The sequence below is a fragment of the Anoplopoma fimbria genome, chromosome 12 (assembly GCF_027596085.1).
Source record: "Anoplopoma fimbria isolate UVic2021 breed Golden Eagle Sablefish chromosome 12, Afim_UVic_2022, whole genome shotgun sequence".
In the NCBI taxonomy this organism is placed as follows: domain Eukaryota; kingdom Metazoa; phylum Chordata; class Actinopteri; order Perciformes; family Anoplopomatidae; genus Anoplopoma; species Anoplopoma fimbria.
The window spans coordinates 12,846,905-12,864,159 of NC_072460.1; the positions used below are offsets into that span (position 1 = coordinate 12,846,905).

The window sequence follows — 17,255 nt, forward strand, 5'->3', positions numbered from 1 at the left end:
TCTTGCTCCTTCTTGTTTACTATAACTAAAATATTTTTCCCTCATTGCCTTTTCTCTGGCCACCACTGGGGATTTACAGACCAAATAAGTGATCGTAAGTGCTTTCAACTTTATTTACTTATATGTGGTTGTTTTCCACCCAGCACTCATTGAAAGTCCTGTTGCACTGTGCTGCACTTTAATGAATCAGGCATTAGTGTGCATGCTTGCATGTGTCTATGTTTATGCATTTGTTTTTGTATCATGCACGTGTGTTTGTACGTGAGGATGTATGTGTGTGTGTGTGTGTTTTGTGAACATGCGCCTGTTTTTGTGTGCCTTTTTCTGTATGTGGGTGCGTGTTCAGCCTCATCTGCTCCCAGTAGGTGAGATCCCTGTAGGAGCAGGGAAGAGGAAGTGTAAGGAGCTGCTGTCTGTAAGGAGGCAGCAGGGCTGTCAGATCAAAGACACAGGGAAATAAAGAGGAGTTAGAGCACTAAGTATCGGCTCCTCGCCTCCTCCTCTGCCAATAATGGAGCTGCGCCCGCAGCCCAAACTTCAATTTGATCAGCTGAGGAAATGGGCTTATTTCCTCTGTCACTGGGAATTCTTTCATTAAATTCCCTCACTCTACCTATCAGTCTCTCTCTGAATCTCTGTGAGTCTACCCCTTGTTTGCTTTTTCCCCTCTCCCCTCTGTCTCCTTTTGCTCTGCCTTCTGTTGCTCTGCATGGGCTCTCTCTTTGCTCTACTTCCATCCAACTCCCCTGTCCGCTTTACACTTTCTATCTCCATCTCCATCGCCTCTCCCCTCATCTACCGCAACCGCCTTCCATCCTGTGACCTCCTTTACCCATTTACCTAGATGATATAAACATCCTTTTGCGCTCTTTCTCTTTCCCTTAAAGTCAATTTTTGTAAAGACCTTACCAACAACTATCAAGCTGTGACCTCTATTTCACCGCTAACAGCCTACAGTGTATAGTCACTGAGCTATTTTGTGAAAAGATTTACATTTCTGTCTATAGGTATTGAAAAACGGAACATAAAAATAAAACATGGGCCATAAAGCATGTTGGTTCAATACAGTATTCACAGCATGTTGGTTTTATGAGTCTCTTTCCAGGCACTGCTTTATGACTGTTTTGGACATTGGCGACAGAGAAAGAGAAACCTGTCCTGGTGGTCATTACTTTTTTCCCTTCAAAATCCCTGCTTCATTTCCCCGCAGACTCCTTCCTCCCTTTGCCTATATCTCTTAGTCTCAAGGGGAACACTGCTCCAAATATCTCTTCTACATGATCTCTCCCTTTTACATTATACTATATCAATTTCCTCTCATCTCAACCCATTTTCTCTGCCTGCTCTCTTACTCTCACTCTTTTCCTCGGCCCACATTTCATCTCTTTCTCTGGGGAGTCTTTTTAAGTGATATTGACTGAATATGCTTATTGACAGCTGTTAAACGAAGAAAATGAGTGGTATCTCTGGTTATACTCTGCTGTTTGCTAAGCCATTAACAGCAGCCATAGAAAAAGTGTGTTTTTCAATGGGATGATATATGTGTGTATGTCATAGCTGGAGTCATACAGCTATGACATGCAGCATGCAGAATGAAAGCAGATCATGTGAAGACTGCAGCACAATTCTCACTGTGTGCATGTATCTTTATCTATTTGAACCAATAGGTGTGTAGTAGCACATGCACGCCTGCTTTTGTAACTGTTGGTATGACAGCACTAACTCTGTTTCTGGTCGTTGCAGTCAAGAGGCCTCCAATGATCATCACACAGCCGGAGTCTGTCACCGTCTTCAGTGTTGAAGACCTCGTCATGAGCTGTGAAGCCACTGGCAACCCTTTACCCATGTTAGTCAACACACACACACAACACACACACACACACACACACACACACACACACACACACACACACACACACACACACACACACACACACACACACACACACACACACACACACACACACACACACACACACACACACACACACGCCAACAGTCTGAAGATCCTATATTAGTCATGGTGGCGCCTAGCCTAATTATCTTTTTAGACAACTGAGAACATTGACCTTCCCTCTCCATGTTCAGCTGGCATCTACGCATTAGTATTACATGAGAGCACAGCTTCTCCCAGTCAGAGTTCTCATTTCAACAAGGGATAAATGTCATTAAGCCCTCGAGCAATCTTTCAGAGTGTCTTAGCTTCTCTGAAGTGGAAAACTGCTCCAATTGCCAAGGAAAAGATGAATATCGCAATTACACAGCAGAAGCTTTGGAGTCCCACTGGGGCATCTCCTGTAAATTTTACATCAATACATTTTTACCATCAAATTCAGGGACATGGAAGGACATTTTGTGTGTGTTCAAAAGCTGCTTTTTCAAAGGCATGGAAATGGGTTTTTTGGCTTGGAAATTTGAGTGAACATTCTCCCATCCGCATTACTGTTTCATTTTTTCTTCCCTGAAGTTTCCGATGGACAAAGGATGGAGAGGAGTTTGACCCAGGCAGTGACCCAGAGCTGAAGGTTTCTGAGCGCTCTGGTTCATTTGCATTCTACACACTCAGTAACACCATGGACAGCCTGAAGCAGTACCAGGCCAAATACGTCTGCTATGCATCCAACGAACTGGGGACAGCCGTCTCCAACGAGGCCACACTCAACACTGATGGTAAGACGTGCTGATTGCTGTTTGATGCTCAAGCAAACACTGATCAGTTACGAAGAAAGAGTGATTCAATTTTGATGGTTAATTTGAATATTCAAATTCCATCATGCTAAGTGAGTATTTGATGATTTGGTATAATTTGACTTTAGCCTTGAGAGATGAATCACACCATTTGAAATAATATCAAACTAGTTAAACTTCCTCTGGTGGGTTTTCAGACAAATTGCATCAAATTAGAGGAGTTACACGTCTTTTATAGATGCCAGTTTCAGAGTTTGAGCACCTCTAAATGCCTTCAAGGTCCAGAGTAGAAGCAAGACATGTTGTTGCTTTTAATCAGCAATAACAGAGCGATTTACAAAGCCTCGTTCAGAGCCCGCGTAAAAACCTTTAACTTGCCCTGCTTTACAGAGAGCTCATTTGTTAGCAGATGGAGGCTCACACCCAGAACATAACCTGATAATCAGCATGTACACACATGCAAACACACGCACACACATGGTCCCCTGGGAAAAAGTAAAGAGCACCTCTGTGTATGCATCCACCTGTGTGACTGGCTCTCTCCCGGGCGACCTCCTTCGATCACAGTTTCCCTGACAACGGTTTCCCCAGAAACGCTCTTGAGTTGATGTCATGTGAAGCGCTCTTCAGTAGCTCCTGTGGGGTTATCAACAATGGGCAGAAGGAAGGTGGGGAGGAGGGAAGGAGACATATGACTCACAAATCAAATCATTTTACAAGGCAAGAGACAACCTGGCTCCTTCTCACACGCTTCTCAGATTCTTAAAGTACCTCAAATAAGGATTTAAAAAAAGACTCCCTATCCACTGCATTGTGACTTGTGATATGGATTGTCTCAGAAAATCTTTAAATGAAAAATGCCATGAATGTGTGCAAAGGCGTGAACACATCTGTGTTTTTCCCCACTTGCTTCCCTTTAGTTCCCCCATCCCAGCAGAAAGAAAAGAAGGTTAGTGTGAAGGCTGAAGAGGGAAACAGTATCGTTCTGAAGTGTAACCCCCCGCAGAGCTCCATGGAGCCTATTATTCACTGGATGGACTGGAGTGAGTACATTACCTTTCCATCTCTCAATAAATCTGCTACCTAGACAATCTATCTTTCCTTTTATGTTCCACTGACATCATAGTGAGATACAGATTATTGTTTATTTCTGAAACAATATTATCTTTTTTCCTTTTTCAATGTACAGAACATCCTTTCATGCATTTAACTGTCCCTGGATGTTTTTTTCAATGTCTTCAGTACCGTTTGTCGGCTGAGCAGAGTCTATTCTTACCCCTTTCCTCCGAAGTCGCTTTATACCGTTTTTCTATTTCTCTCATTGTCTAATCCTATTGTATCTCTATGCCTCCCTATTATATTACTTCTCCCTCTTGTTAAGCTCCTCATTCTCTCTCCCTTGTTTCCCATTTCCCAGCTGCCTCTATCTGTCATCAATTTCTCCCTCATATCCTCTCTCCCTCTCTCTACAGGGCTACATCATATCCAGCTAAGTGAACGGGTGGTCGTGGGGAAGGATGGTAACCTATACTTTGCCCATTTGACAACCAAGGACAGCAGGGAAGACTACACCTGCAATGTCCAGTACCTGGCGACACGCACCATTCTGGCAAAGGAACCTATCACTCTGACTGTAAACCCTTGTGAGTTTTGTTCTGGATCAACTGACAGTAGACTGGACTGATCTGACCTAAACTGAGCTCCAGAAATACATCTTTAGGATAGGGCTGCTTTTATCTAAAACAATGAATTTCAATGGGCAATATTCACGGCAATCCCATAGATATTTCACCCTTTCTCTCAAAACTACGAATGTGTACCTCATGGTGGCACCGGAGGAAAAGTAAGAGGATCAACATTAAGATTTATTATCTGTATGCATTGAAATTACGTCAAACGTTAATCTTCTTGTTTCCTATATATAGTATTAAATCTGTTAGAGTAAAACACAGTATAGGTTTGTATATCAAATTGGCAAGCACAGTATGATAAATAGTCAGCATGAAAATTTGTAGAGAATCACTGAGGCCTCATACTTAAACCAAAGTCATCTCGATCCCATGTGGTGGCATGTTGTGCTGACCAAAGCAGTCCCGTATCCAGTAGACCGTCACAGAGCCGACGGGGGCCCATCCCCTCCTCAGCCCAGTGGTAATGAGATGCAGCTCACACTGAGATGTGGCTGCCAGCATCTGTGGCCAAACTAGAGGTCAGAAAGATGAGCACATGTTAACATGAGACCTGTGTGTGTGTGTGTGTGGGTGTGTAGAAAAGCTGTACAATGATGTGTTGTTAGGAAGGTAAAGTCTTCTCCACATGATTCCACACCCTGCGTATGTTTGTGTTTGTGTGTGTCAGAGTCTCTAAAGTGGCTGCCCCGTCAGCAGCACGGCAATTTGAAAATTACCCATACATATGTATGAATCTGTTGCTCCGTCTTTGTGTTTCCGCCTCTCCAGCCAACTCTCTACTGCGGAACAGGAGGCCCCACATGATGAGACCTACTGAAAGCCACAGCAATTACCATTCCCTCAGGGGCGACACCGTGGAGCTTGAGTGCATCGTCCAAGGCCTGTGAGTGTCTGTGTGCGCACATATTTCTGCACCCATCATTTTGAAAACTTAAGCCACACCTTTTAATCAATCTTACCTACATCTCATCCATTCCTCTTCTACCTCCCATCTCTGTTCAATGTCTCGCTTCCTCTGTTGCATCCCTCTATCCACACCCTTCGGATTCCTGCTATACCTCTTCCTCTTCTCTCTTATCCTATTCAGTCCAACTCCCAGCGTTTCGTGGCTGAGGAGAGATGGCGAGATGTCTGAATCTCGGGTCATTAAAGACATGTTCAACCGCCGCCTGCGCTTCAGTAATATCTCAGAGAGCGACGGGGGTGAATATCAGTGTATAGCTGAGAACTCCCAAGGGAAGGTCACACACACTTACACTGTGACTGTGGAAGGTATGACACACACACACACACACACACACACACACACACACACACACACACACACACACACACACACACACACACACACACACACACACACACACACACACACACACACACACACACACACACATACATACATACATACATATATACACAGTATATGCTACGTAGTAAATTAATTCTTCACTCTTGCTCTTAGATAAAGGTTTTAAAGTATTCAAGCAATTTAGGATAAAACTTTCATAGAGTTATCCCACTTTTAACCCTACTATTGGTCAAACTCCTGTTCTTCACATAATGCCACCTGATAGTGTGTTTCACTAGATCCCTGCCAAGTATTTACATCTTTGAAGCTTGTGCCCTTGTTCAAAGGTTTTTTGTTAAATTATTGTTAACCGAGCCCAAGCTAAGATTAATGGATGATTTTAAGTGAGTAATTGAGTAAAAAGAAGACATTACACAACTGTCACAAACTGACTTGTACTCCCTGTGACTAGTAAATAGTCCTTGACTTATTTTTATTCATTATTTTAATTATGGAGTTTCCTTTTAAGCCCAACTGGCGATCAGTTGCTTCATTTAGGAGACTTTGACAACTTGTCGGGTGTTTCCTATCAATCTCAACCCATCAGTCTTACTGAGAACTTTTTGTGTAAAGGTTTGATACTGTTTAACTTAAGGATGTATTGTTTAGCTTATGCTGTGTGTAACTGATATATTCTTGCCCTTGTAGCGGCTCCCTACTGGGTAACGGAGCCAACCAGTCAGTTGTATGCCCCAGGTGAGACTGTCAAGCTACACTGCCAGGCGGACGGCATCCCCACTCCTACCATCAGTTGGACCATCAATGGGATCTCCCTCTCAGGTCAGTGCATACACTCAACAATAGGCACCTCAACACACAACCTTGTGCACTGTGGATGTGCTGACTGCATGTTTTTTAAACAGAAACCGACGAGGACCCCAGACGTTCTCTGACAGCGAGCGGATCTCTAATACTGATGGATGTCAACCTGGGCGACACTGCCATCTATCAGTGCCAGGCCTCCAACAAGCATGGAACTATCCTCACCAACACCAACATCTATGTCATTGGTGAATGCTTGTTTTGTCACTTCTTAAACAGAGTTGTGGGTGTAGGTCTGTGTGTCTCATTTCTCTTTGTGTGCGTTGTTTCAGAGCTGCCTCCTCAGATCCTGACTGATGATGGGATGACGTACACGGTTACAGAGGGCCAGAAAGCTTCACTTGAGTGTGACACATTTGGCTCTCCTAAACCTGAAGTCACATGGTGAGGCATGATCACTTATTCCATTGTGTTACAGTGCATTGTACTGTAATATGTATTCTAGCATGTTGTCTGGCAGATTTTTCTTTTAACAAATTTCACAGAGGTGATATAATTGCATAGGTAGCTCTTCATATGCATAAATGAACAGTCGTTAGATGAACAATCGTTAGCCGCAGGATCTGAAAAGGTGTATTTCTTACTCTGCTTGCCAGGTTTATAATGTGTGTTTTTGTGTACACGTTTGTCTTTTCCAGGGAGAGCATCAGCCCCTCTTCCCTTCTGGCAGATCCCAGAGTGAAGCTGCTCAGCAACGGGGTGCTTGAGATCTATAATGTCACAAATGCCGATGAGGGCTTCTATACATGCTCTGTACAGAACAATAACATGTCTGTCACTGCCGAGCTGGAAGTGCTCAGTGAGTTGCACACACACACACACACACACACACACACACACACACACACACACACACACACACACACACACACACACACACACACACACACACACACACACACACACACACACACACACACACTTGCACTCACACAGACACACACACACACACACACTGTTTCCCTTAGTAGCTGATGTTGGTGGCACCTCTTGCAGCTTGTCTCATCATTGTGTGTGTGCTTGCTTTCTCCTCCAGACAGGACAGTGATCCTGTCACCTCCACAGGCTCTGAAGGTGCAGCGTGGAAACACAACAATCTTCACTTGTCTGGCCCTGGTTGACCCCAAACTCGGCTCTCCATTCATTCAGTGGAGAAAAAACAGTCAAAAGATCACTGAGTCCCACAGTGACGGAAAGTAAGACCATATTCTATGTATAAGAGAAATGACAGAAATTAGGATAATGTTTTAAATTACTGACAGGATGGTGATTTTATCCATCTGATTGTTTAGTCTAATCTGGAACAGAGGATACACATTATCTTTAGCTAGATACCCTATAAACATTACATTTCTTTTCCCATAAAATGTTTATCTGTATTGTTCCTGTTACATAAACAAACATATAAATGACTCACCATGGTGGAAAAAAAAAGAAGTAGGAAAAGAAAAAGAAGGTAGTAAGAAGGGGGAGTAAGATGAAGATAACAACGATGACATTATTTCTTCAGATACACGATTGATGGACCAGATCTGAAAATAACTAATGTGGAAGCAGATGATGAGGGCGTGTACACCTGTCAAGTCATCACTAAGCACGACATGGCTGAAGCCAATGGCACCCTCACTTTATGGGGTAAGATCAATAAATAAATACTGTGTGATTTCCAATAATTTGCAAATATTCTTTGCCCTTTTTTGTTGAAGCTTTTTGTGTGTAGACAAGCAGTGTGCAGACAGTTGTAGTGAAGATATTATTGTTGTCCCCCTCAGATCGTCCAGACCCTCCTGTCCTTCTCCAGATCACTGATCCAAAGCGTCATGCAGTCACCCTCAGCTGGACTCCTGGAGACGACCACAACAGCGCTGTGCTAGGTTAACAGACACACATACACATATGCACACACCTGTCTTGTTCGTCCTCTGTTTTACTTCTCTGCAATGCTAAAACTGCTTTTGAATAGATAGTGATTTGATTTTTGTGTTTTTAGAATATTTGTAATGGTGCCATCAAGTGAGAATATGCACTGGCACACACACACACACAAAAATGCTTACATAAAACTTGTCTAACTCCAATACTCAGAGCAACAAATCGATATCTTCATCTCCCCCTGGCATAATGAAAGGCTGCTCTGTTTTCATTACTTCAACAGGATTATTATTATTTTATCTGTGGCGTCAGACATTTGTAAAGCTCAAAGTGTCTCAGTATGTCAGGTTTTTATTGCTTCTTTATTGTTTACATCCTGTCTTTCTCCATCACTACTTGACTCTGTCGATCCTTCTCTGCAGAGTATGTAGTTGAGTTTGAGGACCAAGGTGCAAAGGAGAGGGGTTGGGAGGAGCTGAAGAGGGTAACAGGAAACAAGCAGCGTGCTAACCTCCCTCTGTGGCCCTATATGTCTTACCGTTTCCGGGTCATTGCCATCAATTCTGTGGGAAAGAGCAGCCCCAGCAAGCCATCTGAAATCCACAATACACCTGCTGAAGGTTAGAACCAGTGTTTTGTAACTACACATTTTCAGTCTCAAAGTGAACTCAGAATGACACTAAAATGAAATTGTTTTATAATTACAGCTCCAGACAATAACCCTGAAGATGTTAGGAGTGAGTCCAAAGAACCAGGGACTCTATTCATCACCTGGGAGGTACATCTCTTGCCTGAATGTACTAATTGTCTGAACCAGCATCAAGACAATTTTCTCTGCATCAGTCTTTGCATTATTGTTTGTTTATTGTTTATTACCTGGATTGGTTTATTAACTTCCCTGGTTTGCTGTTGCTGTCACTGCAGGAAATGGACAAACGTAACTTAAATGGACCTGAATTCAAGTATCGGGTTCTGTGGCGGCGAGTGGTGGGCAGTGGACCCAGATGGCACACCAACTACACAACAACACCACCGTTCACGGTCAATGACATTGGCAACTTTTCTGCCTACGAGATCAAAGTTCAGGCTGTCAATGAGAAAGGGGAGGGACCTGAGCCAGACCCCGTCATCGGTTACTCAGGAGAAGATGGTAAAAAAAAAAAAAGCTTTACTTGTACTGAGAATATTTCTACTTAGTATTCTTTCTCACCTTTCACCCTACTATCTGTTGTTGTTTCTCAGTTCCAATGGAGGCGCCAATGGATGTGGGTGTTATTTTAATAAACAGCACTACCATCAGAGTGAACTGGGCAGCAGTGGACAAAGAGACAGTCAGAGGACACCTGCTGGGATACAGGGTACTGCTCCTATATCTCCTCCGTTGTTTCCTATTCAGCCCCTGTCCTCATGCATAATACATATTTGGGGTTTACAGCGGAGGCAGACAGATCTTGGCTTGGAAAAGAGAATCAGAGTTCTCTTTAGTGTCAAGGTTGTGACGAGAAGTGCCTTTATAGTTCTTTGATTTTAGATGATCTCATCTTCAGAATGTATCACACTGTAGTCACAATGCTTCCCTTTCTCTCTTTTGGGTCTTTAATGCATCATCCATTCAGCATCCTATCCATACCAGTTTTAATGCAATGCGAACATTTCTTGATATGCAATGAATGAATTATAAGAGGTGTATGACTTTTTTTAAATTTCAAATGTAACTCAAAAACAAACCCAGGATTTCCTCGTTCATCATTTCACCATGACCTATTTCGTGGCTCCAGGTTTACTTGACCAGAACCGGCTCCAGGAGCCACCACAGAGGCCGGAGGTCCAGGGAGTCAGAGAACACTTGGGAGGTGGAGACTGGAGCTAATGAGGAGAAGAAGGTGATCAGTGATCTCAGACCCTACTCCCACTACGCCCTGGTCGTCACCGTGTTCAACAGCAAGGGAGAGGGACCCCCCTCTGAGACGCTGTCCTTCAAGACTCAAGAGGGAGGTGAGAATGAGAAAGAGAGGAAAAATGGGCGTTGGAAGAGGGAAGGTGATGGATAAAGTGGGGGAAGTGATTTTAATTATAGACAGGGAGAGACAAAGATGGGAGGAAGGGAGGATTGGATATTGGATTTCAAAGAGGAAATTACACTGTATCCAGACATTGAGTGTGTGGATAGCCGTGAAAAGGAGGAGGTTGAAATTGATGAAGAGATAGATATTATTGAGCAGGCAGTTGTCTGGGGGAAATAGGTGACAGTAGATCAAAATAGTATAATAATCAATTTTAACATAAGCAAAGGGAATTTTAATCAGGTATGTTTGTGTTGCTGCTAGTTCCTGGTCCTCCCATGTCCCTGATGCTGGACAGCCCATCAGAGACAGAAATGACCCTTCACTGGACGCCACCTGCTCAGCCCAATGGAGTCCTCACTGGATACCTACTGCAGTACCAACAGGGTGAGCATTGTTTCCACACCTACAGTGGGTACGGAAAGTATTCAGACCCCTTTAAATTTTCTCATTAATGTACACTCAGCAACCCATCTTGACAGAAAAAAACAGAAATGTAGAACTTTTTGCAAATTTATAAAAAAAAAAACTGAAATATCACATGGTCATAAGTATTCAGACCCTTTGCTCAGTATTGAGTAGAAGCACCCTTTTGAGCTAGTACAGCCATGAGTCTTCTTGGGAATGATGCAACAAGTTTCTCACACCTGGATTTGGGGATCCTCTGCCATTCTTCCTTGCAGATCCTCTCCAGTTCTGTCAGGTTGGATGGTGAACGTTGGTGGACAGCCATTTTCAGGTCTCTCCAGAGATGCTCAATTGGGTTTAGGTCAGGGCTCTGGCTGGGCCAGTCAAGAATGGTCACAGACTTGTTCCGAAGCCACTCCTTTGTTATTTTAGCTGTGTGCTTCGGGTCATTGTCTTGTTGGAAGGTGAACCTTCGGCCCAGTCTGAGGTCCTGAGCACTCTGGAGGAGGTTTTCTTCCAGGATATATCTGTACTTGGCCGCATTCATCTTTCCTTCAATTGCAACCAGTCGTCCTGTCCCTGCAGCTGAAAAACACCCCCATAGCATGATGCTGCCACCACCATGTTTCACTGTTGGGATTGTATTGGGCAGGTGATGAGCAGTGCCTGGTTTTCTCCACACATACCGCTTAGAATTAACGCCAAAAAGTTCAATCTTGGTCTCATCAGACCAGAGAATCTTATTTCTCATAGTTTGGGAGTCCTCCATGTGTTTTTTGGCAAACTCTATGCGGGCTTTCATATGTCTTGCACAGAGGAGAGGCTTCCGTCGGGCCACTCTGCCATAAAGCCCCAACTGGTGGAGGGCTGCAGTGATAGTTGACTTTGTGGAACTTTCTCCCATCTCCCTACTGCATCTTTGGGTTCTTCTTTACCTCTCTCACCAAGGCTCTTCTCCCACGATTGCTCAGTTTGGCTGGACTAGGAAGAGTTCTGGTCATCCCATACTTCTTCCATTTAAGGATTATGGAGGCCACTGTGCTCTTAGGAACCTTGAGTGCTGCAGAAATTATTTTGTAACCTTGGCCAGATCTGTGCCTTGCTTACTTTTTCGATTTTAGCAAATGGCTGCAATGAAACAAAGAGTGAAAAATTTAAAGGGGTCTGAATACTTTCCGTACCCACTGTATCTCACAAAACAATTAAACAACAGGCACATAAATTGTTCCGTTTAATAAGTGCTTCTATGCTGCAGTAAAAACATCATGAATGACACCACACAATACATTTCAAGCTAAATCCATAACACTGAAAAATGTCAAAGCATAGCCTCCTAATAATGCTCATCAGTCAGTCATTGTGTCACCCATAACGATGTGTTGAAGATCAAGTTGTGATTGAACGTTTTTTTTCTGCTGCAATGTGCTCAGTTGTGGAGAGTGATGACAGCCCCATGCAGGTAGAGACAATAAAGGGCCCCACAGTCAGCCACCTCACCCTGAGTGGCCTGGACCCCCACGGTCACTACCGCTTCTTCCTGAGGGGGCGCACTACTGCAGGGGACGGAGAGCCCATCATCAGGGAGGGTGCCACCACGCTGGATGGAGGTACAAAGCTAATTCACAGACTTCTTCACCCTCACAGATCTGACACAAACAGAATCAGATTGTACTAGATCAAAAAGTTTAATTCCTCCCTCTGAATGTTTGCAGCGCCTCCTGCTGACATCAACCTGTCTGTTGGAGAAAACTCAGTTAACCTCAGCTGGGTTGCCAAGAAGAGACACAGGAACGTCAGCTTCCAGATACACTACTTTAAAAAAAAAGGTATATTTTCTAATAAGTACACAAAAAAAATCCTAACTATAGTCAACCTTTTAAAACCACAAATCTAGCTAGGGAATAGTTTCATGTCAGTTTGTCATGTCTCTGCAGATGGCAGTAAATGGAAGAAAACAGTGAACGTGAACTCCTCCCAGTCTTTCTACCAGCTCCAGGGCCTGACTCCTGGCACTCATTATGATCTAAACTTCACCTACAGCAACACCACCTTCTTTGAGGCTCATATCGAGACAGGTGGAACAGGTACTATGAGTCTTCTGCCTTCATTCATCCTCTTTTCTTTCATCTTCTCTGCTCTCTCCTCTGGGCTTCCCACATCTAAATATAAAGCCTGATCCTACAGAGAGTGCCTTGCAGTTCTCTCCACTGCCTGTGAAGTGCTTTCAAAGACTCTTGTGAAAAGAAAGCTTGGTTAGCCATATGCAATGATCCATTACTTGTGTTTGTTTGGCGTATTGTGCTATTTTCTTTAGTTCCCAAATGTGCAATGCCAACCTGGAAAAAAACATATTGCTCTGTTTTTTTCGCTCTAGATCTTTCCTCTTTTATCTTGCTTCTCCTTTACGTTTTTCATCCTTTCCACTCCTCTTGTACTTTCATCCAGTTTCCCTATTACAAACATACACTCACTTCTCCCAACCTCACTCTTCTTTTCTCTCTGAAGAAGTAACAGAGGTGCAGCCCAGTTTTGCAACACAAGGCTGGTTCATCGGTGTTGTGAGCGCCATCGTGCTGCTGCTGCTGATACTGCTTATCCTCTGCTTCATCAAGAGGAGTAAAGGGGGGAAGTATTCAGGCAAGTGCAGCCCACCCAGATGAGTGTTACGCATTCAGTAGCAATGTTTAAGTGTTGAAGAAGATGGTTGAGGCCTTGAGCAACTTTTTTAAAGAACGCATTTTTTCCAGTCCTTAATTCTTCTAAGCCTGTGTGTAAGAGCAATACAATGTTACACAACTGCAGTGTCACACTCCACAGAAGCTTTGTGGGAGACACTGAACAGTCTGCTGGAGCCATAAAGCTGTCTGATAATGAAAATGACATTGTGGTAGAAAAAGAAAGCTTAGCAGTTACAGGAATGCACCACAGTAAACAAGGTTATTCTTACTGGAAACAGAATTCTTTGTGTGATCCTTACAGTGGCTCAATGTCCAAATAACTGACCACTTCTTTTCACTTGGCCAACCTTCTCCCTTGCAGCTTTCACATCAAACATGTAATCAAACAGACCTCTAAGCTTGCACGTCCTTACCGGACAGTAAGAGAGGTTTTGCTCTGAAAAGAACTGTGAAATGATAATCACAAACCACTAGAGTAACTGCAGGCTACTGTCTGACTGGTCAGATAAAAGCACCGGCCTTTCATCCCTTTCAACACGAGGGAGAAACAAGTGGCTTTCCTTTTTTTAAAGTAGACCTAATTGTCTCTGCTAAAAGCAAGGACTAATTGAATAATACATCATCACACCATACCCACTGGCATAATAATACAATTTTCTAACAGTAACATTTAGAGTGCTATCTATTATGTTGAAAGTCAATGAGAAATTAAGTCCAACATCAAACTTTAAACTACATGAATACACAGACCCAATCTTTTTTTTTTTGAACTGGGTGTTATCTTGTTGTGTGACAGAATGTCATTATCGATGTCTGAGACGGTGGTTTAGAGAGAAACATGGTTGAGATCTCACTGATAATAAAATCCAATAATCTCCTTCACAGTGAAAGATAAAGAAGAGGGCCCGATGGACTCAGAAGCTCGGCCTATGAAGGATGAGACTTTCGGAGAGTATAGGTTTGTCATCTGAATGCACATCCTCTCTTTGGGTTTTACATTATGTTTCTCTAGATCATTTAAATTCTAACTCCCAGCCTTGATTCCCTCAGCACTGTTTGCTTTTCCTAACCCTGTGTGTTCCTTTCATTGTCCCCCTTCTCCCTAATGCCTGCTCCTGCTTTGCAGATCTCTAGAAAGGTATGCTGTGATTTGATTTGCTCTCCCAAACCCTCTTATTTATAATCCCTGCCAATGCCTTACTTACCTACTGACTTCCCTGTTACATTTGGTATAATCACAGAGAGCGTATTATTTTATATATGGCCTACAACTAATCTTTACATTATATTTCATATTAATCGATTAATTGTTTGATCTGTAAAACATTAGAAAGCTGGCAAAAAAAGCCCATCACAATAAGCTGTAGCCCAGGGTGACTTCAACAAAAGTCTTGTTTTGTCCGTCCAACTGTCCCAAATACCAAAATAAGAAATTTACTATACAGTAGGACTGAGAAAAGTTACAAATGTTCACCCTTTAGAACCTAGAACTAGCAACATTGGGCATTTTGGCTTACTTAAAAGTCAACCAATGGATGAATTGACTAATGGTTGCAGTTTTATGTATTTACAGCTTGCATGTTGGCGTGTAGTGGACTGAATAATAACTAATGACATATGTTAATATTTCTTGCTTTTACTTCTTTGTGCTCTCACATAGTGACCTTGAGGAGAAGCGCACGGCCAGCCAGCCGTCCCTGGGCGAGGAGAGCAAGCTGTGCAGCGAGGACAACCTGGACTTCAACGGCAGCAGTGCCATAACCACCGAGCTCAACATGGATGAGTCTCTGGTTAGCCAGTTCAGTCGACCCAGCGAGGGTCCAGACGCGCTGCATGGTCTGCCAGACAACTCCCCGCTCAACCCCACCGCCGTCTCCCCAGCCACCAATGGCATGCCCAACTCAGTCACCATCCTCGATTAACCCCACACATCCACCGGGGGCCATTAGACCAAAACATGTCAACACATATGTGCCCATACATTCCTGTTCCCTACTGACTTGCTGATATGTAGTTTAATGACTAATATACAATCAATGTATTGACTATTCAGATGCCTCTGGCAGTCATCTGATCGACCGGACTGTTTTGACCAAAGGAGTGTCCAAAGTAGTGGACAATGCGATACAAGTTTGACTGACCTAAAGATGTCTTTCGACCCCCCCTCCCCCTCCTTTTATCTGTGTAGTTTACAACATATCTTTATGACTAACATTCATTTCTCTCCCTTTCTTCTTTTTCTTTCTCCCCACAGACAACTCTATAGAAAGATAAAGACAGAATGTTGTACAGGTAGAAATATCAGAGGGACTATAGGTACGGTGCTATAGAGATGCAGAGAAGTGCATTGAAAGAGGAGGATGATAGTAGAGCCTAGCGTGGGGAAACAGACAGCACATGCTGCTGTAAAAAGTCTTAGATATTTATCATGCCTTATATTATTTCACACATTTGTATGTCTAATGCCATTTGATGTCTCAGATTGTACTTGCCAGTGACATTTTTATTTTATTTTAACAAATGTGTTTGAATACAAAACATCCTTTTTTATTACCCATTTTTATTTACATCATCATTTTTTAAATATTGTTTTCTACACTATTTATATAAAACTAACGACTTTTCTCAGTTGACATATTTCACGGATCAAAATGTTTTCATTGAAACTAAGTGAAGCCAAGTTTCTTACTATAAATAACATTGGATGCGTTATGGGAACTTGCTGTGAACATGCTGAGTAGCATCTGGTGTATATAGCTGCATCTACATCTATCTATTTAGCCATAATACAGTATTATAGATATGTACATGCTCCTTATAAGTTCCTGTGCCTGCTGGGTCTGCATAGAGCACCAGATTGATGTCATTACTCTCTCGCCTTCCCACCAGAAGTGTAATGTCATTGTTGGAAATAATATTGTAATTTTTTGTGTCGAGACCTACGTGTAGCTTTCTGTATCTGTCTTTGTCTCTTTCTACACTGTATTAAAAACATTGTTGTCTCTAACTAACAATCTTTTCATACCTGTCCATCTCATATTTCACAAACGGTTTGAGGAGCAGTATTTATGTATATTTACAGATAAGAGAGTGGAGGCTTGTGAGCAAACACTCATGTTTTATTTTCAGACCCTCATCAATGCAAGTTGATATTGCATACAGGCGGAATGATTGCCAGTTGATGTATAATAAAAGCAAGCAGTTGGTATTTACATCAAACACAGAGAATGTATTCTTTTCAGAGCTGGGCAGACATTGTATTCACATGTTACTGATTAAAAATACAAGGTACTGGAGTGGTTTTGAGAACAGTTTTTTTTCTCCACAGAATGTAAATACCCTTAAAGATTGTTTTGAAGAACCCAACTGTGTTTGATATAAAAATGTGAAAATGTGCAAGTTTGAAACCACTTTAATTAATTTGGAATTGTTGCAAGTTGTCATTTTTTCTTCTTTGTGCTATTGCTATAAATTCGAACTTTCCATTTTTGAAAATGATTGCAGTGATATCTGGCTGTTTTAGCAAAGAAAAAAATTAAAAAGGTTAAAAAAAAATCAACATTGTTCCATAAATGTTTGCAAACTTTTTCAAAATTCAAAAATCGAAATAATTTGTATTATTGTCAGTGATAGTAGTAATTCCATTACAATGAAAGCTATATCCGTTAATGCCGGCAACCAT

At 42.5% G+C, this 17,255-nt stretch overlaps 1 protein-coding gene across 1 annotated transcript in view; it reads left to right on the top strand.

The window, feature by feature from the left end:
- Positions 1-17,043, top strand: part of l1cama (L1 cell adhesion molecule, paralog a) — a 39,589-nt gene extending 22,546 nt beyond the window's left edge. The window contains exons 3-28 of the mRNA XM_054608395.1: positions 80-94; positions 1,744-1,846; positions 2,468-2,670; positions 3,609-3,731; positions 4,161-4,331; positions 5,148-5,262; positions 5,467-5,651; positions 6,379-6,510; positions 6,594-6,740; positions 6,825-6,936; positions 7,191-7,351; positions 7,589-7,748; positions 8,063-8,187; positions 8,325-8,426; positions 8,847-9,044; positions 9,132-9,202; positions 9,349-9,574; positions 9,667-9,782; positions 10,203-10,419; positions 10,752-10,874; positions 12,326-12,502; positions 12,608-12,721; positions 12,830-12,979; positions 13,401-13,532; positions 14,459-14,531; positions 15,234-17,043. Of these exons, the coding sequence (XP_054464370.1) occupies positions 80-94; positions 1,744-1,846; positions 2,468-2,670; positions 3,609-3,731; positions 4,161-4,331; positions 5,148-5,262; positions 5,467-5,651; positions 6,379-6,510; positions 6,594-6,740; positions 6,825-6,936; positions 7,191-7,351; positions 7,589-7,748; positions 8,063-8,187; positions 8,325-8,426; positions 8,847-9,044; positions 9,132-9,202; positions 9,349-9,574; positions 9,667-9,782; positions 10,203-10,419; positions 10,752-10,874; positions 12,326-12,502; positions 12,608-12,721; positions 12,830-12,979; positions 13,401-13,532; positions 14,459-14,531; positions 15,234-15,495 (3,713 nt within the window). The 3' untranslated portion in view covers positions 15,496-17,043. The remainder of the gene's footprint in view (positions 1-79; positions 95-1,743; positions 1,847-2,467; positions 2,671-3,608; positions 3,732-4,160; positions 4,332-5,147; positions 5,263-5,466; positions 5,652-6,378; positions 6,511-6,593; positions 6,741-6,824; positions 6,937-7,190; positions 7,352-7,588; positions 7,749-8,062; positions 8,188-8,324; positions 8,427-8,846; positions 9,045-9,131; positions 9,203-9,348; positions 9,575-9,666; positions 9,783-10,202; positions 10,420-10,751; positions 10,875-12,325; positions 12,503-12,607; positions 12,722-12,829; positions 12,980-13,400; positions 13,533-14,458; positions 14,532-15,233) is intronic.
- Positions 17,044-17,255: the final 212 nt, after the last annotated feature.